The sequence below is a fragment of the Ammospiza caudacuta genome, chromosome 8, assembly GCF_027887145.1.
Source record: "Ammospiza caudacuta isolate bAmmCau1 chromosome 8, bAmmCau1.pri, whole genome shotgun sequence".
Classification (NCBI taxonomy): domain Eukaryota; kingdom Metazoa; phylum Chordata; class Aves; order Passeriformes; family Passerellidae; genus Ammospiza; species Ammospiza caudacuta.
Window position 1 is genome coordinate 18953194 of NC_080600.1, and position 24688 is coordinate 18977881.

The 24688-nt window shown below is 39.9% G+C and overlaps 1 protein-coding gene across 2 annotated transcripts in view; it reads right to left on the bottom strand.

Moving 5' to 3' along the window:
• PARD3B (par-3 family cell polarity regulator beta) overlaps positions 1 to 24688 on the bottom strand; it is a 387748-nt gene that overhangs the window by 37456 nt on the left and 325604 nt on the right. For both annotated transcript variants that reach the window (XM_058809265.1, XM_058809264.1), the window contains one exon: positions 10581 to 10716. In XM_058809265.1, coding sequence (XP_058665248.1) covers positions 10581 to 10716 — 136 coding nt within the window. The remainder of the gene's footprint in view (positions 1 to 10580; positions 10717 to 24688) is intronic.

Below are 24688 nucleotides of genomic sequence, written 5' to 3' on the forward strand. Positions count from 1 at the left end.
GGAGGAAGAAGGGGGAAAATGACCAGAGGGAAGAAGAGGAAGATGGCAGTAAAACTGGAAAACAACCCCCTGCCACAGCTCTTCCCAAGAATACTTCACATCAAAGAAAAGCTGCAGAGTAAATCGTCACGGAGTTAAAAGTTAACTTCAACTCCTTCCATAGTGATTTGACACCACTATGGAACAGTACTCCTAGAATTTGAATGGTTAGTCTGTAGCACAGGGTATTAAATCCACCTTAATCCTGTTAAACACAGATGCCAATAAAGAGAGGCACTCTCTCAATGGCATCACGACAAAAGCTCTCCACACAGCAAATTCAATATGGTTAACAACAAAAAAAACCCAACCAAAAAAATCACACAAAAAACCACAAAGAAACCCCCCAAAAACAACAACCAAAAACCAACAAACCCAAAACCCCTCCCCAAATCTGGATTAATACTGAGCAAACAACATCAGCATAAGCAGGCTTAGAGACAGGAATTGCTTTCCATATGCTATGGCATCAGGTTCCTCCGGATCTTCAGATACCAGTCTGTAAATGTTACAGACATTGTTTCTCCTGCTTGCAACTGCTGTTGGGTGGTGACCTTCTTTGCTTGCTGATACCAATTTAGCAGTTGGTACAGTTTTTCTGTGATTTGGTACTGTCTGTTGTTTGCTGGTACCAGATGGATACCAGATGGGTAACTGTGGGCAATGGTTCCTCTGTGTTCCAATCCCAAAAATCACTGCCTATAGGGTCAGTCTTGTCAGTTGACTCCAAAGTGGCACTTCAAAGCAGCATTCTGAAAAACCTCAACATCTGTTCCTTACTCCTAATGACCTTAAAAAAAATGTTGCAGACATACTTTCCTTTAGCTAGGAGTTACTGTGCATCTGCAGGAAAAATACAACCTTACAGATGCTCACAGCCATCAAACTCACTCTCGCTAATGGCAGCTCCAGGAGCCACCACCTCAACTGTGAAAGTCAGCACCGAATGTGAAGTATAATCAATATATTTTTTTCCATGGTAGCTCCAAAATGTAGGAGTTCAGAGATATTTCAAGGCATTTTTCAAAGAAGTACTTTCAGCAGTGAAGTGAAAGAACAAGAAAAAATAAAAAAGTGGCTTTGAAAGGCAGCAGGGATACCTGAGGGCTAAGTTTAAAGCATGGAGGAAAAGCAAGAAAAGATAAAGTGATGGAAGAGATCTGTTAACTATTAATTTCTGATTGGTCTTTCAAAATGTTGACCTAGTTGTCAAACAATAGACAGGAGCTGAAAGGTCAGTTAATGGAGTTGAATATTGCCAATTGCAGTTACCTCCTGTTACCTCCTGTGTTATTCCATACAACTGCTTTTGTTTCTAAGAACAGAAAAAAAGTTTATTTAGGACAGTACGCAAGTATTTTGGTAAATTCTCTACATGTGCTAGAGCAGAATGCTGTCTGCAGAAAAATATAGCTGACATCAAAGCATGTTCCCCACCCCCTGTCTTGCTTCATGGAGAAGTTATGATAAACAGGTTATGTGTTCCCTAAGGTTACCATGGAAACTCATTCTTTTCAGGCCATCATTTGCAAAGGTAAAATTTGCATTAAAATGTGATGGAATTTGATTTTGTGCATGTGTGTGTGAAACTCAAGTGGGGTCATGCTACCACGCAGTATAGCTGTTACTGCAAACCCAGGAGCATACGCTTAAGAGAGAGATCTATTAATCTGTATAAACACCTCAGTGACCAAATTACAGTTTAATTGCTAACTTGACAAGTATCTTCCTAGCAAATTAAGAGAAATACATTAAAAAGTAGCTTCAAACGCAAATGTAAATGTTCATACTGATCCACTGGTGGGTATCACTAGATAGCATTTTGCTAAATTCCCCTATAATCACTGCACAGGAAAGAGTGAATTTAGATTGTCAGAATGACTTTGTTTTGATGATGGCAGACCAGAGATGGAAGGCACAGTCAAGTACTTCAAATTATAAATTTTTATCTTATCTTGAAGAAGTTATCATCAAATTATGACCTATAGAATATAATTTAATATAGCCATGCTTACTGCATTACCAGCAACTCTTGAATCCAAGTGACTCCCTTCATTTTGGGTCACACAGTAACTTCAAACTTTCACTCTAGGTATCTGCTACTCTGACTTTTCTTGGAAGAGCTGATGGTGGAAAGCATAACCTGGATCCAGGCTTCCCTAGGGTCCAGGTTCCCTCAGAGATCCTGCCATTGTTTCTTGTCACATGCAGCCCTGGCATTCCTAACACAGAAGGGCATTATTTGCAATCATAATGTTGACAATCATTATTCCAGCCTAGCAAGAGAATGGATGAATAGCCTAATCTAGAAAGATCTTATAATTGGTGACCAGACTGCATTGTAGAGGAGATACCTGCTGCTCAGTTGTATGCATTCACAACTTACATGCTAAATTTGATATAGTACTTCATGAAATCTATGCTACTCTGGGTTATTTACATATCATCTGTCCTGAGCAGCAGGACACCCCTGGAGGCAGCAACTCTTATTTCTACTTGCAAGGCAGACATTCCACTATCACCTGGATTACAGCAGAGTCAGTAACTCCTATCATACAGGATTATGACGCATGTTCGGCTGGAATGATGCTACTTAATATTGGGCAACATGACATTTAACACAACAGTCAGGCCATCTGATGATGAAATGCAGCAAAAACACAGGCAGGAGTATGTGTCTTAGTGTTTAGCATCAAAACCACTTGTTTAACATTGAAAAACTCCTTGATTAGTGTCTCAAAAACACACCAAGAAAATCAAATCAAAATCAGTCCTTCAGATTAGGCTGCATGGTGCCATTCTGCATTGGGAAATTTCTGCTTGCAAATTCAGTTTACTAAACCAAGCAAGAACACTAAAGAAGTTTTAAAAAACCAAGCAAAAACACTAAAGAAGTTTTAAAAAAACAAATGCAAACAAAGATTAAATTGATTATTAACTTTTGCAGAACTTCTCAACACTAAGCACATCTCATAGGAGGAATATATTCTAGTCAGATTCTGTACGGAGCAAGAAGGAAGATAGTAGTACTCCCTTTTCCAGTGTTTTTTAAGAGCCAGACTTAGAGCTGAACATTGAAGAGAGCTGGCCATGAGCAGAACAGTCAAAATTATGTTCAGCACCAGCCTTATGGGGTAAATGCAGTTCTCTTTTTCCGTATTTTGTACTTTATTTTAATGCAGTCTTGATATTAGATTAGGATCTGCACAACAGACCTTAGACTGGGAACTAATAAAGTTATCCATACAATCTCTCCATGTCTGAGTCACTGACTTTCTTTTTCATTTTAAATAATTATAGCAATGTCGCCTGTTTGTTGAGAAAAATAGGGCCTTTATATATTCACAGATAATTGCAAACGCCCAACACCAGTGATACATTCTAATTACTTTTCACACCTTGCCTGTGAAAAAATCTTGAACTTTTTAGTGGCTTTCTAACTGCAAGACAACAATGTAGCCAGAGCACTGACACCCTGACTGCTGAAGCTGTAGGGAGCAGTTCTGTTAATGCATTTTGCAGCAAGGAACTTCAGCAAAATTCAAGAAGAGCCAAGGCCTCCCTCAGATCTTGTACTGCAGGAATGAGAAGTGCTGCACAGTAATACAACAGAAGAACTCAATCCAGAAATCAAAAGTAATGAAAAGTCCATTATTTCAGTTGGCTTCTGTCACATACTTAACTATAACAAATACAAGATCTGGGCTCTCTAACAGCCTCAATAACATAGTTGTATTACTTGACCCAGCTTCTTTCAAACTCACCCTTTGACCCTCAATTTCTGCACACACTGGACAATCAATGCTGTTTGCCTCACTGAGGTCATTCTGCTTTCCCTGATGTTAAATGAACAAATTTTGCAGTCCTTTCTCCAAACCACTCTCTGATTTAGCGGGGTATTATCCCTAGCAGGCTGAGCTGGACAGTGACCGGCATCTTCAGGAAAGGGGGTGCTGTCTGGGACAGCAGTAGCCAGGCAACTCTTTGGATCATAGGTATGTTTTAGGGAGGAGATTTCTTTTTAATCTGCAACACTGAACATGAACATGACTCAAGGAAATTAAGTACTAAGAATTGAAAAAGAAGTCAACCATGACAGCATCTATTTGACAAATGCACCGGATACCTGGTAGTAAAGGCCAGAGCTTGTGCCTGATGGGGATCGGGTTTGAGGCCTGATTTCAGGCCTGATCCAATAAATAGCTAAGTGCATGCTTAGCTTCAGACATGAATTTCAGTGGCATAACAGATTTGTCTTGTGATGAAAAAATGAGTGTTGTAACTGGGGCCCCCTTCCACAAGTTGAAGCGGGCCTCTTACTAATGGCCCGAGGAAGAGGAGGTCAGTTTAAAAGGAAGCCAACTTTCCCCCCTCCCCTGCAGCCCGACCCAGGAGCAGCTGTATTTGATTCTATTGGTGTATGGGGCACTGAGCTGCTGGGGGCCGGGACTACGCTGTCACAGAGCAGGATCACTGAGGCTAAGTAAGGGAGGGAAGGCTCAAGGTGCAAAGTACTGGCTTTGGCAGCGCCATGTGAGAAGAGTCAGTGTTAAAATCTCAGTCCTCTTGCAGCTTTACCATGTGATGCTGGCCTGAGATTTGGCAGAGTGTGCACACATGCTCAGGGAAAGTGGCCACACAGCCCCTTGTCTACAGAGTGACAAACAAGGAGATAGAAACTTGCTGAAGCCTATACTGGCAGGAGCTTGCCAAAACCAAAGCAAAGACCCAGCTACTTCTGAGAACTGCAGTCAAGCCAGATTACAGCTAGCTCCAAAAAGGCTATTTGTGCCCATTTTTCCTGCCCACATAATAAAAAGCCAACAGATAAAAGCTGCAGAGCTGTGGGCTATATGCTTAAACAGAGTAACTGTTCAGCATACTAAACTGCATGGATTACCTGCTCACAGGCTCCCCTCATCAATATAATTATCAGTTAGAGATTTGTTTCTTGCCTCCCTTAACATACTGGCAAATTAGGCAAAATGTATACAATGGAAAACCTCTAGGGCCCTTCATATCATATCAAGTTGATCTGTGGCAGCTGTCATGATCTCTGCAATGCCCCACTCTAATGCTCCATTGGGGCAATATCAGAAGAACCTGTCCTAACTGCATGGGACATGATTGCTCTCACATTTTGAATCTCTCAAAGTACTGTGAGCCAGCAAAGACAGCCACAGCCTGGCAGCACTGCATGTTTTTGTCTGATTTCTTTCAGCAACTTGTATGAAATAAGAGAAATGCTTAGTGTTTGTCATCCTCAGAATCACCCCCCTGCATTGAAAAACAACAAAACCCAGCTGTATGCAGAAGCACCTTGTGGAATAGATGTCATGATGAATTTCTGGAATTCACAGAATTCACAGGGTATAAGCAGCACCAATGAGCTTTGATAAGATGACATATGGTACCAGAACTGACTCCCTGGTAAATGAGAGCATATAGAAAGTGCATGCCTGAAATCATGAGCACTTCAGACTGCCCTCTGGTTCAGATAATCTGCACCAAATCTAACCTTTGTATAAGTAGGAATGATTCCAAACAAGTTATAGAAGTCACTCTTTATTACTAGTATTAATGGAATTGAATTTGGCTCTCCTTGCATGTGCCATTTGGAATAGTTTATTTTTCACATGAGGTTTGGCGGGAATTTCTCCCAAATAACTTCCCCCCAAAACTACCCCCAAAAGCTGGCCTGTAAATTACAAAATCACTCTGCTTAGTTAGAACAGCTCTGTGTAATACATCCCAATCTGAAAACTTCATTAAGCAGAGACAATTTGGAATCAAAAAGTTCTTGATCAGTAAATTAATCATACATTTTAATAAAATGTTTTGAGTACTCTCTTAATTAGTATTCTAACAACAAATACTTCTGATCTGTATTTTTCAAAGCAGCCATACCTTAAATAAGTTATTGTATTTTTCTTCTTTTCTTTTTATTTAATGTTTTCTACTAATAGTCTGTGGACTCAGAAAGTCTGGGATTTGCATCAGTTTCTGCTATATGGTTTCACATAAAATTGTCGGCTTCTCCCATTGCGCTAGAAGACAGGAATGTTACTATTCTAGAAGTTGGAATTCTGGTTTCTAACCATAGTCCAACACAAACGTTTGCGTGTTTTAGGAACCTAACCTATTTGAAATGCAACATCCTGAACATGGAATTAATTGATCGTGAAAAGTACAAACAGCTCCTTATTCATCCTGAAGGAAGCGCAGAACCCTTTGACACATTATGGAAAAATAATGCAGTTATTAATGCTCCTTTCTTTGTTCTCGTTGATTTTTAGGCTTGGAATGCTGCCAGGCACACAATAAAGTACGTGGCCTTTAACACACAGAGGCATGATTCTTTTTTCCTACTCTCAACTGGGAACTGACAAAACTCAGTACATTACAGGTTTATTTCAATTGAAATGTTCACAGCCAGGATCCAGAGACAGGTTTTCTTGTATCTTTAGGTTATTTACAAGCTTGCAAATCCTATCTGCAAATAAGGAAATGGCTTTTAGAAACAGTTAACCCGAGGTTCTTTACAGTGAAGCTGCTGTGGTCACTAACAGGTGAAGAACTATTTGCAATGTGGCTGGTGTTACATGTAGTCCTTGAATGTACATTAAAAAGATAAAGTTTCAAGGATTTACTGCCATCCTGAAGGAAAGAATTGATGTTTTAAGTAACTGGATTTGTACAAAGTCTGTAAGACAATCCAAGTAAATCCTCAAATAGATGATTAATTCCTCATTATTTAAATGCCCTTAAATACAAGTGCAGATGCTAACTGCATGGCTTTCTCTTGACAGCTCCTTAGCTATTTCTCATGATCTGCTATTAGGCTGTGACTCTAAAGCTCTGAAAAAGACTGCCTGTGGAAAACCCTTCCAGCTCCTAGAGAGACTAAGTTCTTGCAGCTTATTCTTACACAGTTCTTTCAGAGTCTGACTGATACTGCAGCTATGATAATAGTACACAAACATCTGCCTCATTTGGGAGACCCGGATTAGGTTTTTATTGGGTATCTTCACGAGTGCTTTGAGTATCTGATGTCCCACTAAGACATGAGCATGTATGCACATGCCTAAACCCTTTTTAGAGCTGATTCATCCCAATATTCCCTAGCTGTCAGAAAATTTCAGGGTAATCTCATTTTACACTGACAACAAAAGGCATTCATTTTTCCAGACAATATTTATGCTTATTATCAGCCTGTCCTTTGGCTAACTAGCTGAGGTTTACTTTAAGTCTTGTGATGCACCATACAGAATTTGGTTTATCATTTATCCTAGTTATAAACCTGAAAGAGGGGGTGGATGATGCAGGGGCAGAGGGGGGGAGTGTGGAGAAAGTCCAAAGGATTAAAAACTTGACAACAAACCAAAGCACAATGGAATTGGAAAAGAATTTTAAAGGGTCTGGCTCTATAGCAGAGAGACATTTTGTCTGTTTATGGAGACACACTAAACTGAATTATTCAGTTTCTTACAAAAAGAAAAGGAATAGACTGTGGGGAAGAGAAAGCAGAATGAAGGCGCAAGAGAGCAAAAAATTCATCCAGCAACAGATGAGAAGAACAGAGGAGAATTGGAAAATGGATGCAGGGGGGAGGAATGGATGATGAGAGAATAGCAGGCCTATGTAAAATGAATTTTTGACCTTATTTTTAAAACATTTATGGATCCCAATTGCCTGTCATGAGATCATTTTCCCTTACAATGCTAGCTTTTCAGTTGGCTCTGCTTTAACTTGATTTATCCCACTTAAAAAAAGTAGATTGTTAGAAATACCCCTTCTATTAGAAATTCTGTCCCATTACAGTGTCAGCTAAAGGCCACTTGTCAATGTCAGCTTTATCAGATAGAAATTTGCTTCATGAGTTCTCAGATACTATTTTGGAGGACAAGACCCAGGGTCCGTTTTTGAGGCTGCTGATTTGCGATGGGATAGTGTCTTCTCAAATTATCCTCTGCATTTCCCAATTTATCTGCATGTTTCAGGAGATGGTGGGAAGTGATTACAGCAGCTGCTGTACATTAGAAAGACATCTTATAGGAAAGTTGGCTTAGGTAAAACAGTTGACTGAGAAAAGTAAGGAAAGGACTAATTGAGTCTTAAAAATACAGAGACCCAGCATCTCTTTTCCAGCTGCAGCTTCCCTGGTGCCACAACCTCACTTGGGAAGCAAGAAAACTTCTACCAGAAGGTTTTCTCCCTCCTCAGCTGTCTGTTGTCTCTCTAAAGAAAGACCTGACATCCTGAATATTAGAGTAAGTTTTTATTTATTTGCAATTATGCAATTAGTCATCAACATGTCTCTTCACTGATAGGTAAAGGTGGAAAAAAATCAGCTGCTGTTCAATCTGGGTTACCACAGTACTGCTGAGGGTCAGCTGCCCAAGGTGGGAATGATGGCATTGCTTAAAAGCTAACTTGAGGCAGCATTCTAGCAAGATGCTTTGAGACATCTTTTTTTCTTTTTAATATTTTGATTCTATTTTTGTTCCTTCTTTTCTGTCTCTGTAGATTGCAACATAGGTATTTTAAGGGTAGAACTACACGCAGAAGCAGAACTTCCAGCCATGAGTCAAAAGACAGCAAGCTGTGGCTGTGGTGTTTCCCAGACTAAAAGACAGTGCCTATGAAAGCACGGCTGGCTGGATCAATGGATGATATTGTTGCAATGAAGAGACCAGAAGTCTTTGAAGTTTATAAACTGCTTCAACAAGGAGAACTGTTGCAGCAACAAACTTCAGAGTACTAAAGCCCTCAAGGTAAACTCTGATTTTTAAGCAGACTGCCATTCCTCATAACAAAACTGTTTACAAATATTCTGCACTGGAAGGACAAAAACCAGCAATCCTGGTGCCACTATTATGAATCATTTAATGATTAAGGTACTTTAAGCAGCCTTTCAGGTGCTTTGATTAAGGACAACATGGCTCATGGGAAAAGCAAAGCTTTGGAAATCAGTAATCTCTGGGCATTATACTTAACAGGAAAGGCTTATAGAGGATTACCTAGAAGAAACCTTTGTGAATCTTGTGAAACTACACTGGATAACAAATCCCAACCTCATCTGAGCATTAATAAAGTTTTATCAGTTTCAGATAAGAGGTAGAAATCCTCAGGCTGCTGAAAAGGTAGCACTGACCCAGTCTAAGGCCTGTGAGGACACTTACCACAACACAGAATTTCAACAGGAAGACATATTTGATGCATATTCTTATTTTAGTTTACAAAAGCAATTCAGAAGAAGAATGGCAGGTACATTGACTCACAAAGTTGGGTCAAAAAATTTAAGGTAGTGGATTAAAGTTAACTGCTTCAAGGAAAGAATTATTTTGCTGAAGATGACACTTTTAGTACTTGAATAAGAATAATATACACAACAACAGTTTTGGAGTTAATGAACAAATATATATGATAATTTATGTAAAAACACCCCTTTTAACTCTGCATCTCTCTGTGGTTTCAATAAAGTCTACTCTTGCATAGGATTTTTTATAATATAGCAGTCATTGCAGATTTCACTTCAGCATTCGTACCGATAGTTTGGAGACATTAAAACCAATGTTAGTTCAAACTTCAGAAGTATATGCATTCTTAAGATTTTCACACAATTCTGTCTTTTTTAAACTATAATTTTGAATTTAGCATAAATTGCATTTTATCAAAACTACATTTTTGAATGCTGGTTGATTATAATTACCTCTAAGGAGACAGTGTCCAAGTTCAGAACTTGCTCAGGCAGACCTCTTGAGTACCCATAGACTATGGCTGTTGCATTTATTTAACAGATTAAAAAAGCTAGCACTGTTGATTCAATCTCTAGTTTTTCTATAGGTTATGGGTTACTCTGCAGTAGTGGGGTAGATAATATGCCTCTGTGTAGTGTGAGGCCTAGATGTAAAACAGGAAATACACCATATACACATGCATACAACAAATATAGTTCTATAGTGTTCATAGAATTTTAAGAAATTTGATGCAGGGGAGCAAATTATTACATTTTTCACTTTAGAAAAGTTACAAAGGTTGTAACGTGGCCAGATTGCTACTGTCCCATGTGCAGACGGAAGGGTAGGACAGACATGCTTCTATTTCCTTTCTCTCACTTCGCAGCTAAGCACTGTGAGAGGCTGCTCTTCTAATGCTCTTGTTAACCCAGATAATCGCTGGATGAACAGCCAGAGTACCAAAAATCCATCTGAAAAGCCCTTGACGCTACCACACATGACAAAGTTTGGCAGTGACTCTCTGTCTTGGGCTTAATGGAGGAAACCTGGGCCTAAATCAGACACAGTGAATGGACAAGTTAATTTTAGCCAAGTTCTAATTATTAACATTTTCTCTTAAAAAGAGACATTTCATTGGCGTGTTGTCTCTTTGGTGGGCTGGCATCAGGGATTTCTCTGCTTCTATGAAGTCCCTAAATTCATATTAAACCAATAGAGGATTTCTGTAAAACACAAACAAACCAGAATCTTTTGCTAACTCTGAGTGTTGCCAAAGTCCTAATGATCCCACTGAGGACCTACCCAGCGCTGGTCATAGTCTGGCAGGGGTGTCCTTCCCTCGTCGTCCTCGTAGAAGGGCAAGCCCTCCCGCCGGGCCTGCTGGTACTCCTTCCGCAGCCTCTGGATCCGATCAGCGTTCCCGCCACCTGTGCAGCCGCTGGGGGAAAAAACAGCTGAATGAAACTCCTATCAACGCACATATCTGACACCAGGTACACACAGAGAATTGCCAGACCCGAGACAAAGGGATTGTGTTTGATTTTCCTGATTTGCGTAGTTCCCACTGGCCCCTATCAGCCTTATTTTTGCTTTCTTATATTGGCAAAGCTGCTAATTGTGAACTTGATTCCTGTTTTTAAAAAAGGCTGTCCCTGTCCAAAGAACTTAGCAATTCCAGTACAAGACAAGAGACAACAGATGGATGCAGACAGATGGGGGAGCACAAGAAAACTTTTAACATTCCTGTGAGCAGCTATAAATGACTATCATATTTTAATAATAATGATGATGATGATGATAAGCTGACAAAAAATGTTTCCTTTTGCTCCCATGCTAAATGTGGAATTTCCCTAAAATTACATATGTTCTAGGTAAAGAATAAACTATTATTCACAGAGAAGCACAAAAAAGTTTTGTCTCATAAAAAAACCACAAACTCCCTCCCAATTATACAAAGAACTCAAACATCAACCATGAAAATCCAGGGTAGGCAAGAGAGATGGGAAAGCACACTATTAAATTTTGACACTACAGTTTTAAAGTGGTAATTAAACAGTAATTCACTTAGTAATCCACAAAGACTCACTTGTATGCAGAACTGCATACACTGCAAACTGCTCTGGTAAATCCGGTGGAGTTGCTTAGTTTATCAAGTTGAACACATGCCTTTCTGTGGATTTTGACCCTAGTGAGCCTTCTAAAACCTTACAGCTGGGCTTGTACAACTGTAGAAGCTCAAGCTATAACCAGGAACTATTAAATAAAATCCTGAAAATGGCTAAGAATTCAAAAAACGTTGCTCATATTTTAAATGAAAAAATTAAGTTTCCAGCAGATATTTCCAGGCCTGCTGTAGTCAGCACTGGGGTGAGTACTGAGTGAAAAGTTAAGTAGCATTTACTGGCATTCTCAGGGTATTATTAATTATACAATTGATTTGTGGCTGCTCCTAAACTCAAACCATTGTTTTTGCAGCACTTCACTGTATATTCACTTAATCTATAACCTTAACTGTGCCTCACCATCAGTGGATTACAGAGACAGAGATTTGCTCGCATGAGCACAGAGTCAGTGGAGCATCTTGCTACATCACACTCCTCTATGAGTATGCCAGAATCTAGGGAAGCCCTTTATAGGATTTGCATAGCAAACAGAATTTGGACAGCACACACAAAATATTGGACATTAACCCATCAGTTCAATAATACTTAGTTTCTAGTATGTATCAGCAATCTAGACTGGTTGGAAATTAACTACCAATTAAGAGAAATTCCACATAGGCTGAAATGCAACTGAATATGCAGTTAGGATTGGAAATGGTTACTTGCAGCATCAGTATGCTGCCATGAAAATTCAAATGACTTCCTTTCCTGAAGCCTAAGTTATCCATCCATTCTATAAAGTCCCAGAGGTTTCAAGCTTCTCTGGCTGACTTACTGAAATCTTCCAGAGCACAAGAGATTTTTCTCATGATCTGCCAAGACAGTGCAGAAAGCTTGCACAAACTCTGTGGACTATTGATGGAAAAAAAGATATATTCCCTCCTCACCTTTATTCCTTCCATAGATAACTGCCTCTGTTCTTTGCATTAATTCTTGTCAAATAGTGAAGAACCATTTCCAGTTTGCAAAACACTGAAACTGAGGTCTAGCTAATGGAAACTATCACTTAGAACAGTGAAGCCTGGTCCATAGCTCATGAGCACTACAATACCTGTGAAATCCCCTGACATTACTTGTGAATAAAGATAAAGTGTTTAATGAGGGCTGCTAACATACAGATAAGCCCAAAGTATTGTCCCTGTTGCTTTGCCAACAACATAGCCCAAAGCAGCACTAGTTAAGAGGAAAACACTGAAATACAGGCAATAGGTCTAGTTTGATTCCAGCCAATCTGGTTTCCTGCAGCTCTCTGCACACTGTACGGCACCTGTCACCAGTGGTCTAACCCATTTTCTACCACCAGGTACTTTGGCTGAAGAGACAATCTGAAAATACCACATACATTGGGTTTCCCCCCACCTTTTAAAATTAAATCTGAGATTGATACATTGCAAGACAATCAGGAGCCTGTGCTCCACTGTCAGTCTCCTGTAGGTGAACTTCCTTCTGCTCAAACCCTTTGAGCCAGTGAGTGGGAGTGGTGCTGCTGATTATATTTATTACAAGACAGGGCCTGACAGATTTTGCTTTGGCAAACCTCTGCCACGCAGTATTAAAATACAAACCCTAGCCATGAGAATGAGTAGGAACATTTAAATGAAAGATAGCAGCACATGGAAAGTTATCCATCTGGATTAGTGTGAAAACACAAGCATAATCTCTGTGGAAACAAGCAGCTCCGTGAAGTCTGATTTCCTGTGCCTCTCTCCTGTGGGTTCTCTCGTGTCTGATAACAGTTCACACTGCAGTGTTTCTCCCCAGCATGAGCATTCATCCGGGCCTCTCTAGCAGGTTGCTTATTTGCACTTACTGAAACTTTGTGTTCCAGTATCTCCTGAACATCAAGTCACCAGTCAAGTCTGGTCAAAAATGGCCAGCAGGTTCAAAATTTCTTAGAAAAGTGAAAGGAACAGGTAGGAAGAGAGTTGGTCAGTACATCCACTTCATATTTTCAGGATACAGTTAAAGCTCCACATTTTTTTTTTCTCCATTGCTTACAGGCACAAATGTAAAAGATATTGGCTTTTGAAAGAGCTGCATTCTAGCTTACCATGGAAGTTTTACCCACTCCTGAGTAAAGTGAGATAAATATGATGCCCTGTGCAATGCTCATGAAACAGCTCTGAATTTCAACTTGGCTCCTGACAATTATGTGAATATATGAACCACATTCAAACTCACCAGATGAATTCAATCAGCACTGTGCAAATATCGCATACATAATCTATTAGTTTACCCCAAAGAAACTGAAGCATTGAATTCAAACAGAATGAAGTCATCAGTAATAAAAAAAAGAAACTGATAAGGCAATATTAAAAAAAAACCCAACACAATATTCCAAGATTTGCAGAGAAGATCATACATTGACTGTAAACTATTCTCCCATCTGCCTATAAATACATAATTAAAAAATATTGGTTTGATCAGATAGCAGTTCTCAGACAGGGAAACAGCAGATGAATACCAGTTCAAATGTTTCAGATGCATGACTATTTATACTGTAAAGGAACCTGTGCTTACAGAAGAAATACGGAAACAATACTCCAATCAAAGTCAGCGTATATTAAGGACACTTACTGAAGCTTTTCAGCAAGCCTGGTAAGTACAGCAGACAGATTTCTTTTACAGTAGCTTTACATTTAATGCAGGGCTCTCTCCTTGAGGAGATATAAATATTACAGTCTTTCTCATATGTACAGTTTTGTGCATGCTTGCTTCCCTGACATGGCTCTGGAGCCATGCTACACATTCTTCAGAGAACCATGCAACCACACTTTTACCACTCCCCCCACCATCACATGTTCCTAGCATCCAAAATTTAATGTACTCACTGACTTCTCTCTGTCACAAGACTGAGAGAACTGTTCGCTCAGCATTTTCCAGTTGTTTTCAGAACAATTTCCTGAAATTGTGCTACATGTAAGGAGGCTGATTCACGAGCAGCTGACACTGGGAAGTTCTAAAATAATGTCTATGTGTAGGAATGAATCTCTGAGAAACTTCAAAGAATTGTGAAGACTCAGGTACTGATTTCAAACAATAGTAACAAGCACGTCCAAAATCCCAAGTCATAAACAAACTTAAGGAAGTTTAACAGTTCTTCCAGTAAGCTGCACACACTGCAATGTTTTGGTTTTTTTGGTTGAAATAGAAAAAAACCCAACAAACTTATGTGAACATTCAAAAGAGGAAAGTGTACATTCCTGTAGTCATTCTGTAGTTTTGTTAAATACAGTCCTTATTGGGAGAATAAGGACTTCTTCTGGCTTGGGAGAAGGAGAAAACAAGTCTGTGCTATCGTTTGAACCAACACGATCGTTCTAGTCCAGCAGCTGGGGCTGTGCCACCAACTACACAATGGCCAGAACTCACCGTCCCTCCCTGTGCCTGCACCTGTTGGAAGCACCACACAGAACCCACCTTGCCCACTGCAAGGGACAAGCTTCCAAACTGCCTCTCAACCAATACAGCTGGAACAGACAGCCCAAGACAAAAGGGGAACCATAATGTAGCAGAGACTGAGCTTCCAGCTCACTGACATTATGTAAAATATGACGGTGAAATTTCACCCCATCACCTCTGAAGAGAGAGATGAACAAGCGCCATAGCAATAATATTATATATGACAGACATATTGAATAATATTCAATATGACAGACTAGGGTTTTTTTTCCAAAGAATTAGAGTACCATAATCAGTATTTAACATGTATGGCTCAGGTTTAACACAGTAAAATATCCTCTGTGTTCTTCCTCTAAATTGCTAATCTGTATTTCCATCATTCAAGTTCAAATGCCATTTTTTAAATTAGTGACTTCTTACTGCAGCTTTCTTGATAACACAAATTAAAAGCAAGTGTTGCACACATGAAGTAAGATGCACCACTTAAAGCTATATATAAACATACATTTAAAGAGGCAATAAACATTTTGTTTCCAGTGGTTTTCTTAAACACATTAATATTGCACAGGGCTTTTTTGCCAGCCGCTTCTTTCAAACACTGATTTCACCCAGCTGACTGTCAGTCCCCTAAGCAAACAACTGGTGCTTCCAAGTTAAAATAAAACAAAACAAGCAAACAAAAAAGAAGAAAAAGAAAAATTATTCTTTTAGAGAATTTTCCATTAACAAACAAATCCAAGACAAAACGTGATCCACAGACTCTAGAGAATGGACAATCTTCCATTCATGATCTGCTAAAAAACAAAACTAATTTTACATACTAAAAGGAACACAGTAGTCTACAAAGATACACAGTATAAGGGCGTCCAACAGAGCATGTAAGAGTATCTATCTTTCACTTAAAATAAAACTTCCATTTTGAAGTTATAACAAATAAATATTTGAGTAAGTTTCTTTTTCAGTTCCAGTCCTTGCATTTCTACCCTGTATGAAGATATTTTTGCAACCTCAATAGTAAGAAGAATAGTGGGAAGTGATAAAAAGAAAATCAATGGTAAGAACATAATTCTACTGTAATTCAGCTTTCATCTTTGTGACCACCAAGAAAAAGAGATTTTAGAGAGATATGAACATTTGCTCTTTTCATATGCACTTGAGTAAGAAAATGGTATTGCTAGGAAAGACTTGTCAGAAATGCCTTGCTGACATCCCTGATGTTGCCTTGGAGGTTCAGGAACCACCTGTGATGTTCAGCCAAAGCCAGCCTGGGTTTTGGCTACACACACCTCACACTGAGGACCCAAGTTAGGAACGACATCTTTCTAGGAACTGGAACTGTGCATATGGCTTTATTTGTCTCCACAACACCCGCTTTCTTGCTGTGGGCAGGAACATCCTTGATGTATGCACAACTACTGTCTTTCTCAATGGAGAGGGGCTTTATGAGGACAATTGATTTGGACTCTTGTGCAGAGTGACTGGTAGGTAGACTTGGAGCCCTGTTCCATTTAGGCAGGACTGTCTGAGAAGGTCTGCAGAGATGGACTGACTGTGAGACAGCATTAGATGGATGTATTTCTCTCTAGGTACATAAATACATATAAAGAAACAAACAAACTGCAGAAAAACAAATTACACTGAAGAAGTCATTTACATGTAGTTGAACCTGTATATTAAAGTCCCTGAATCTTAATCTGTTTTACAATATTTTAAAAACTCATAACTGTGCTTCAGTGAAACATATGCTGTCACCTTTCAATTCTTTAGGTGAACATAAAAGCAGCACAATCACTTCTGTCCAAAAGGTCAAAGCCTCCTAGGGCAGCACATGACTACCATTTGTCTGGAGGTAAATTGAGTCCTATTGACCCTGTAACATCACTACTGACCTCTTGACATTAGGAGCTTAGTGGAAAGAGAGAAGATGATATTCTCAGGTTCCTACAGACTCATTAGGAAGAAAGAAGGAAAGAAAACCTTGCATGATATGAATTAGCAATGTCATTAACCTTTTCTTTCCCCAAATAGCTCACAATATGTTTACAAAAACCTCAAAAGAACCATTTGAAGATTGAGACCAACAGATATGTATCACTTTCAGTTTTTCCAAACTGTTTATAAAATATCTCTCAGTGGCTTGACACAAGGCAAGCTTTTATGTTTCCCTTCCTTCACACGACATACAACACCTTTTCCTGTTTGTCATGGCAGACAGCCTAGATATTCAAATGAGCATCATCTTTTCAAACCAGCCACTTCTCATCCCCATTACTCTCTTTATAACTTATAGTTGACTACAACTGGACAGGAATAATGGGAGGTATAGCCTAATTTGTTGTTTTATGGAAACAAAATTCGCACACTGAGGTTTAACTTCACTGTAAGCAGATATGGTATATGCTACTCTAACAGAAACACATTATTTGCAATCAAGTAGAAAGGAAAGAAAAAAAGGCAGACATTTTCTTGTTTTTAGCCAGATTGTCATCTTTATTTCAAAGAAAGGTCATTTTTTTTCCTTTTCTCTGCTCAATGTATTGTGCCTCATCAAAGAAGGCAATCATCAGATCTTAACTAATAGTAAAAAAAGATGCCTTTCCAGTTTGGGCTGGTTAATGGCAATGTCTGTTTCTGGCATGGGACCAGTTTACTGCTGTCTTGTTGATATGAGACGTGCACTTGTCTCTGAAGGGCTAGGAAAGCAGGGAGATTAGGGACTCGGCTGCTGACAACAACCAAACTCTCTATAAACAACACACAATGAAAATAATGAAAAACAGATTTTCCTGGTATTTTCAGTAGCCTCTAGACAATGCAACAGTTTCTGGTTTCTTCACTAAAGATGATATCAATTATGCCTTTTATCCATCATGCAGAAGTCACGTGTGAGGCATAATTGAAGGCCTTCTCTCCAAGGTAATTTCATCTGGATTTACGCGGCAAAGTACTTAAATTGCCTTTTTTGGCACTTTGTATTACAACACAGCTTGGGAGGGGGTATTTTACTTTACTGATGTAAAGCAGCTGGCATATTTACAATAGATAGGTCACATCAACACAGAGCAGATTTTCAGCCCTCCAAACTCCATTGACAGCAGCTTTAACAATCCAACAAAGCAAATGCTGAATGCTAAACTCCAGTGTAGAAATGTAACTCTATTTCTTAAAGACTATCACACCTGCCTGGAACTGGCAGCTAGGTTTTGTTCACATACAGGCTATTGCTTTTTGCACTACTGTTTATTAAACTAATCACTAAAGCTGAAATAATAACTACTTTACAAACTTCCAATGAATTAGCCATTCATGAGTCCCTCAGGAATTCTCTTTACCACACACAAAGCAAAAGCAGGAGGGAGAGAAGGTGACTATTCAGTGCAGTCCTAATTTCTGCACTCCCTTGTGAGAGAAGAATTGAGGATCTAAGAATTCCCTCACAGTAGATGCCACTGCCCATGTTCCAAAACATTGTTGAAAATTTCAAAGCCCAGAGTAACCATCTATTTTCTCAGAAATTACTTCTCCAAGTTTCACACTAGAGTCTGTATCATCTGCTCTTTATTACATACGTGCCAATCCACACCACTGGTAGAGTGGCACCAACTAATCCTCTATGTGGTTTGCTTTTTTAATACCTGGCTTAGCGAGAGAGGAGGTAGGCAACTTGACATCAACTAAAAAACAAGTTCTGTGTCTAGAATTCTGCGGCAGATATAACTTAAATTTTAAAACTGAAAAAGAATTCACATCATGTGCAAAGCATCAGGGTAAAGCACAGCTCTCAGAGCCAAAACACACCCTTACTATAAAGCTGGATTTTTTTTGGGTATTTTTAATAAATGGTCACTACAAGAATAACATTAATCCAGTGTTAGGACTTTTACAGGAAAAAAAAAACAAATGTAATTTATCTTTTTTAACTGTCAGCCGCATTTCTAATGCTTTCAAATCTGCAGCTTCCAGCGGCCTTTTGTCTTTCTGCCATGGCAGGAGTATCTTGGACAGCTGTAAGAGCTTTGTAAGCTATCTTTCTCAAAATCCATTAGCTAATTCAAGGAACCTAATTAGAGCTGCCATTTTGATGGAGCATATTGAATGCTCTGTATAAACTAGTAACACCATCAATGTTTATTAAAAACTGCAAGAACCAAAGCTCTCTGTTCCATATAAATATTAATGGACAGATACACAATACTTATTGAAATATAGACAGCATTATGAGCACAGAAATACACACAGGTATACTTACAACCCCGTGTGATGCATTTATTCACAAAGGCTGAAGTACAGAAGCAAAACCTAGGGACAATTTTACACAAACTGTTGAAAATTGACCAGCTTCCATTTACACTGTCCTTATGTGCATTAAGGGAAGCAAAGCACACTAAAGATGATTTGTTTCTTGTGTTTTTTCTGAGTAGTGTGCTGACAATTTGGAGTGCATTTTGAGCTTACCTCAAGAATGCACTCCAGCTGGAACCATTTTATAGCTCCTCTTAAACCAGCCACTCCAATCACTGTACTTTGTAGACATTTACACATACTCCAGTACTATACTGTTTAAGGATATCCAAAGATTCAAAGGGAATTTGCTCTGTAGAGTTAAAACTCAAATTTTGCTGTAGACAGCAACAAAGTCGGTGAAAGGAGCCAGACATCTGGAGCAGTGCTTTCCTACTTTCTGCTGTGTAAAAGCCCAACCATAATGAAAAACCAGCTCGCAGACAATGATACAACCCATGAAATACTGACCATTCTAAGAATATATCGGGACCTAATTACGTTAAGCTGTACAAGCATATGCCTTTGGCTGCAGAAATAAAAAGTTTTCTGGCTACTTCACAGCTTTGTTTTTAACTTGATACTTCATAAATGGAACTGCAGAAAACCTCATATGTTACCATTTCAATCTGACGTTCACTTTCATATGCATCTAACAGTGCCTGGATTCTATTTATATGCACAACTAAATATATGTGCATAGAAAAATCATCAGATTTGCTACAGAGAGACAGCAGATGCTCTTATTAAGCCACTGGCACATGCAAGGTGAAGCATGTAAGCCTTACACAGAAAGCATTCAATGCTCCAACTACAAGCTAAGGAAAAGCAAAGACAACAAGTGAAAATTTTTCTAGCTCATTTTGCTAGATGCGAGTGCAAGGCACAGCAAAGCAGAAGCACCCCTGGGTGTGCTCGAATGACTCTTTTCACATATGGGGCTTCTTGCAGAGGGGTATAATCCATACACACTCTTCAGAACATCCTAACTCCAGTGCCACGATCTGAAGTTCACTTATTCACAATATATACTAAAATGACACATGAAACATTTAACAGATGTGCAAAAGAAATAGGCATAGTTATATTTTCTACACCCTAATAGTGCAAAAGGCTAAAAATTGTACGACAATCTTACCATGGGGACTGCCCTGAAGGTAAATTCATTTTGGTTCTCTGATAGGGCAGTATTTCCAAACTACAACTGAGATTTGAGCAGTTTCACAGGAACACATTCAAAAATCAAAATATCAGTTACCACTGACTTCTCTCTGGAATTATATATGGCAAATTTAGCTTGTGGTTATTGCTCAACAAAAACCCTGACAGATGCTGAAGTCATAGATGGATTTTTGCAAAGTTCTGCTGCCTCCAAGGCCACCCTATCTACCCTTCCAGCAGCCTCACCCCTCAGGCATTCCCTCAGTGCAGCTGGCTCCTGGGACCCCTGTTGTTTAGTTTGCATTCACAGACTGGGGAGCACACATTCCTTCAACCCACTTCCATCACAAGCCCTGCATAAATAGAATTGAACTCTTTACAAGCCAAACTGCATTTTGGAGAAGAATTTCTGAACTTGAAGGCCTCAAGTTAGCAGTGCAACTTTATTGCTTTGCATTATGCAGGCAATAGAAGCTCCTGGACTTACTGATGTACATTGTTTTTCTAGCTCCTTCTTACAGCTGTAATTGCACTTCTGACAGGAAATTACACTTGCTTTTCCACTTGGAGAACAGAGGTGTTTAAGACTGAAGGTAAGCCCCCTACTCCTTCTTAGTAATTGCTTTGAAAAATGCTAAATTCAAATGTAAAAAAGTTAAATAATGGAATCTTCAAACTCTCCAGAACCATTTTTTGGCATACCTTGCCTGGGAAAGGAAGATGAAACCAATCTCTCTGTGTTTGGGTGGGAGTCCCAGAAATGCTGGAGCAAGTGTTCTGGTTCAGGCTCACCTCTGCCTCTACAGAATGATTCTCATATGCTTTCAACTGCCATGTCTAAAAACCCACTTTACAAATCCTTTCCCAGCTGTTTTTGTCTTGCTGCCTCAATTCTCTGTTCTCATCCTGATGCCTGGGAGTCTTTCCCTTCCTTATCTTTCAGCCACGTATGCCAATTTCCTCCACCCATTATTGGCTCCCCATACAAGCAAATCTCTGTCCCACAGGCAGCTGTAGTACAGAAACACCTCTCCTGATGCACCTAGGTCAGCATGTCTCCTTCCAGCACTCCTTGAGACCCATCTCCCAGAAGCACCTCCCAAAGCAGCTGCCAGTGAGGATGGGGCTGCAGGTGGCATGGGACATCCAACAGCACCTCTTCCTTTTGGCACTGGTTCAGATGAGGTGCTCATGCCTGACACACCAACAGAGCACCAAACCTGCAGTACTGGTACACTTCTCTCTACTTTGAAGCATCCACAAGTTGTCCACAGCTGTGGCCTGGCCCAGCAATCCCCTTTATTCTCCCCATCCTCTAGCTGCTCCAGACTCTCCTCTGTTCCGATTCTTGTCCTATCCCCCATGGCATTTTTTAGGGCATTCAAAGCAGCTCACCCTTTTTCATCCTGGAAGAAGGTGGTGTTAGGGCCTGGGAACACTGATCATCACTGAACACCCTGTTTACCTCATCCTTCATTCCCACAACAGGAGTCTATCTGGTCCCTGCAGCCAGAACCTGCTGCTGGAAAAACATATATCGGCTCTGGCAGCTCAGGACAAGTACTTTTGGTGAATTAGCAGCCAAGTTTCTATCATGTGTGTGGGAAGTACTCTAAATCTTATAACTTAGTCAAACTGTCACTGTTCAAAGGGTGGCAAAAGCCACAGTCTGGTGTAAGACTAGGCTGTGTTCCCTTCCAAAATGAAAAGACCCCATTCCAGCATATGGCAAGACTATAGATTCATGTTGAAAGAATATATGCTGCTGCTTTTTACTTTTTGCACAGACAAAACAACCCCTTGTCATCTTCTTCCAGCTACACCCCTTGCCCCCCAAAAAACCCAGCTGTTATCTGATTCCATAAAAATTCAGCTTCAGCACACGTCCTACATCGATGGTTTCAACCCAAATGGATGAAGATTGGTTATCAACACGTGGAAATACAGTTTTCCAATGGAAGTCAGGCCAGCAGCTTCCCAGGCACAAGTGGCACAGCCTGTTTCCATGGCTGTCCGCCTCCCTGCCATATAGGACTGCATTCTCCCTGGTCCAGCACGTTGCTCCTGGCATCTGTGGGATGAGCATTCCTCGACAACAACTGCAACACCTCTGAGGGTACAGCCTGGTACAGACCCAGTACTCCTGCATGTGCTCCAGATTAAGCTGTAGTCAGCTTAATGAGAGACTTAATTGATGAGTGCTACTTCCTTCACTTGTCCATTAAGATAAGTACAGCACATGGACATTTCAACCCATCAAAGAAGAGAAAATGCATTAATTTTGGTTTTCTTAGAGCTGTTAATAAATCTGACACTGTCTGGCAGTTTTCTTCATTTCCTACCATTTGACAGATACTGTGATCACAAGTTACAGAAGATGTTTTTCCTCTGAAATTATCACTCTGGTAATACAAGCCAGAAGGAAACTTTATCAAGATACCAAGAAGCTGGGTATTGGTTTATTTTTAACTTTATGTGGCTGGTTTGTGAATATCTCAATGTGATAAAAAAATAAATTCCATCCAGTACTATTAAAAATCATACACACAGACACTTTACAAATGGCTGTATTACAGCAAATAATCACACTCTGTATTTATCAGTAAAAGCCAGTATTACTCTCATATAATCAGCCTGGCTCTACTTAGACCCCTTTACTGTAAGAGCTCCTGCAACTGTTTTCTTCCTCTTTCTCTCTCACAAATTGACATTTGTATGGAATCAAGAAAAATCTTCCTTAATAATTTTTCCTTACTAATGGCTTTTTTTGGTATGTGTATTTGAGAGGAGGGAAGGCAAAGGGCAGGAAAAAGGAGCTTTAAGTGCTCTGCAAATTATCCTCCTGAATCTGGGCCTCATAAATCCTATCAAATGTTATATTTCATCAATAGGCTGGAAAAGCTTTTTTCTCTGCAATGAGGAAGCCTGGGTTTAAAATTTATGGTTTCATTTTAGAAATGGACTATAAAAAGAGTCTGACTTGGCTGTCCATCAACTGTAGCTGACATTAGCAAGTTAGGTGTGGACTTTCAATGCGATATATATTTTTTATTTATTATAGAGGTACATACATATATATACATATATGAGGACATGTATATCACTGTGGGTTTGTGCATGCATAAATACACAGCTGGATTTAAAAAGAAATTGTCTTAAACCCACATTTTCTTTCAATGCAAGAGGATCTGAGATATTCAGCAGATTAGATTGCAAAGTGATAAAAGTGTCCAGAACAGAGTTGGCTCAAGGACCTGCAGCAACACAAGCAAATTGCATTTTGCTGCACAAATGATCAAGATAAAGTAGTTTAATTTGTTCTCATTCATGGGGTGGCAAAATGCAATTCAGCAACAGCAGAGTAATGTTCATAGGGAGGCAGGGAAGATTCCAACAGGCTGTGAGGAGAAAAGGGGAGGAGAGCAGGCAAGGACCAAAAGATTTTAGGCAGGGGAAGACAATTAGCAAAGGACTGATAGACTGGGGAAGAGTGGGTGCAAAGCTTCTGCATGCACCTGTTGCGCCTGGAAAGGGTGGGAAGGAGACAGCCTGCCCCATCTCTGTGCAACTCTCCACCTCTACTGCCTTTGTCCTCTTTTTCCAAGCTCTGGAAACAATTCTGACTCCCCAAAGAGCTGCTCCTACTTGCTCTCCTGCATTGCTGGAGGTAGGAGAGCATTGGATTATGGCTCCTATTCCAGTTACTGCCACCACTGACAGGAGCCATGTGGGTGCCACAGCTGTCCTCTACAAGCCCAAAAGCTTCCTCTGGCAGCCACAACAGCATTTTCTTCAGATGGAGGAGGAGGCAATCTGTGCATGCTGCTGAAACACCCACTCCTCTCTTCCCTTACCCTCAGAGCCGGAGGCCTGTGGTCAGTGATTATTACTTAGTTCCACTCATGCTGAAAGGAAGCCCTAAAGACAACACCTCTAACAGAAGCATTACTGCTCCCCAGAATCCTCATACTTGTAAAATGAAACCACATTTAAAATAAAAGTCAGATAAATAAAGCAACATAACTAAAGTTGGAGAAAGTGAAGTTCCCTTCTGAATGTAGGGGAGCCCATTTCCCTCCATCTGCTACTAAAAAATGTCATTTTGTAACTCAAAGAATTAATGATGGATTATGTGAAAACAGCAAATCAGATCATGCTGTTGAGCCATTATATGAACTAAACAGAAGAGCAGTTAATCTAAATCGCATGTGGGATGGTTATTATTGTGTGCTGCCATCATTGCTGCTGAGTCCGGCTGTAATATTGGTTTTGGTGGCAACACATGGAAAAACCTGAACGTCCTGTTCCTCATTATAAAACGAGGAGAAATCTCACTCTGGGGAACATGGTCAAAGCTGACGAGTGAGCACTGCAGAAAAGGCTGGGCAGGGGCTGTGGTTAATA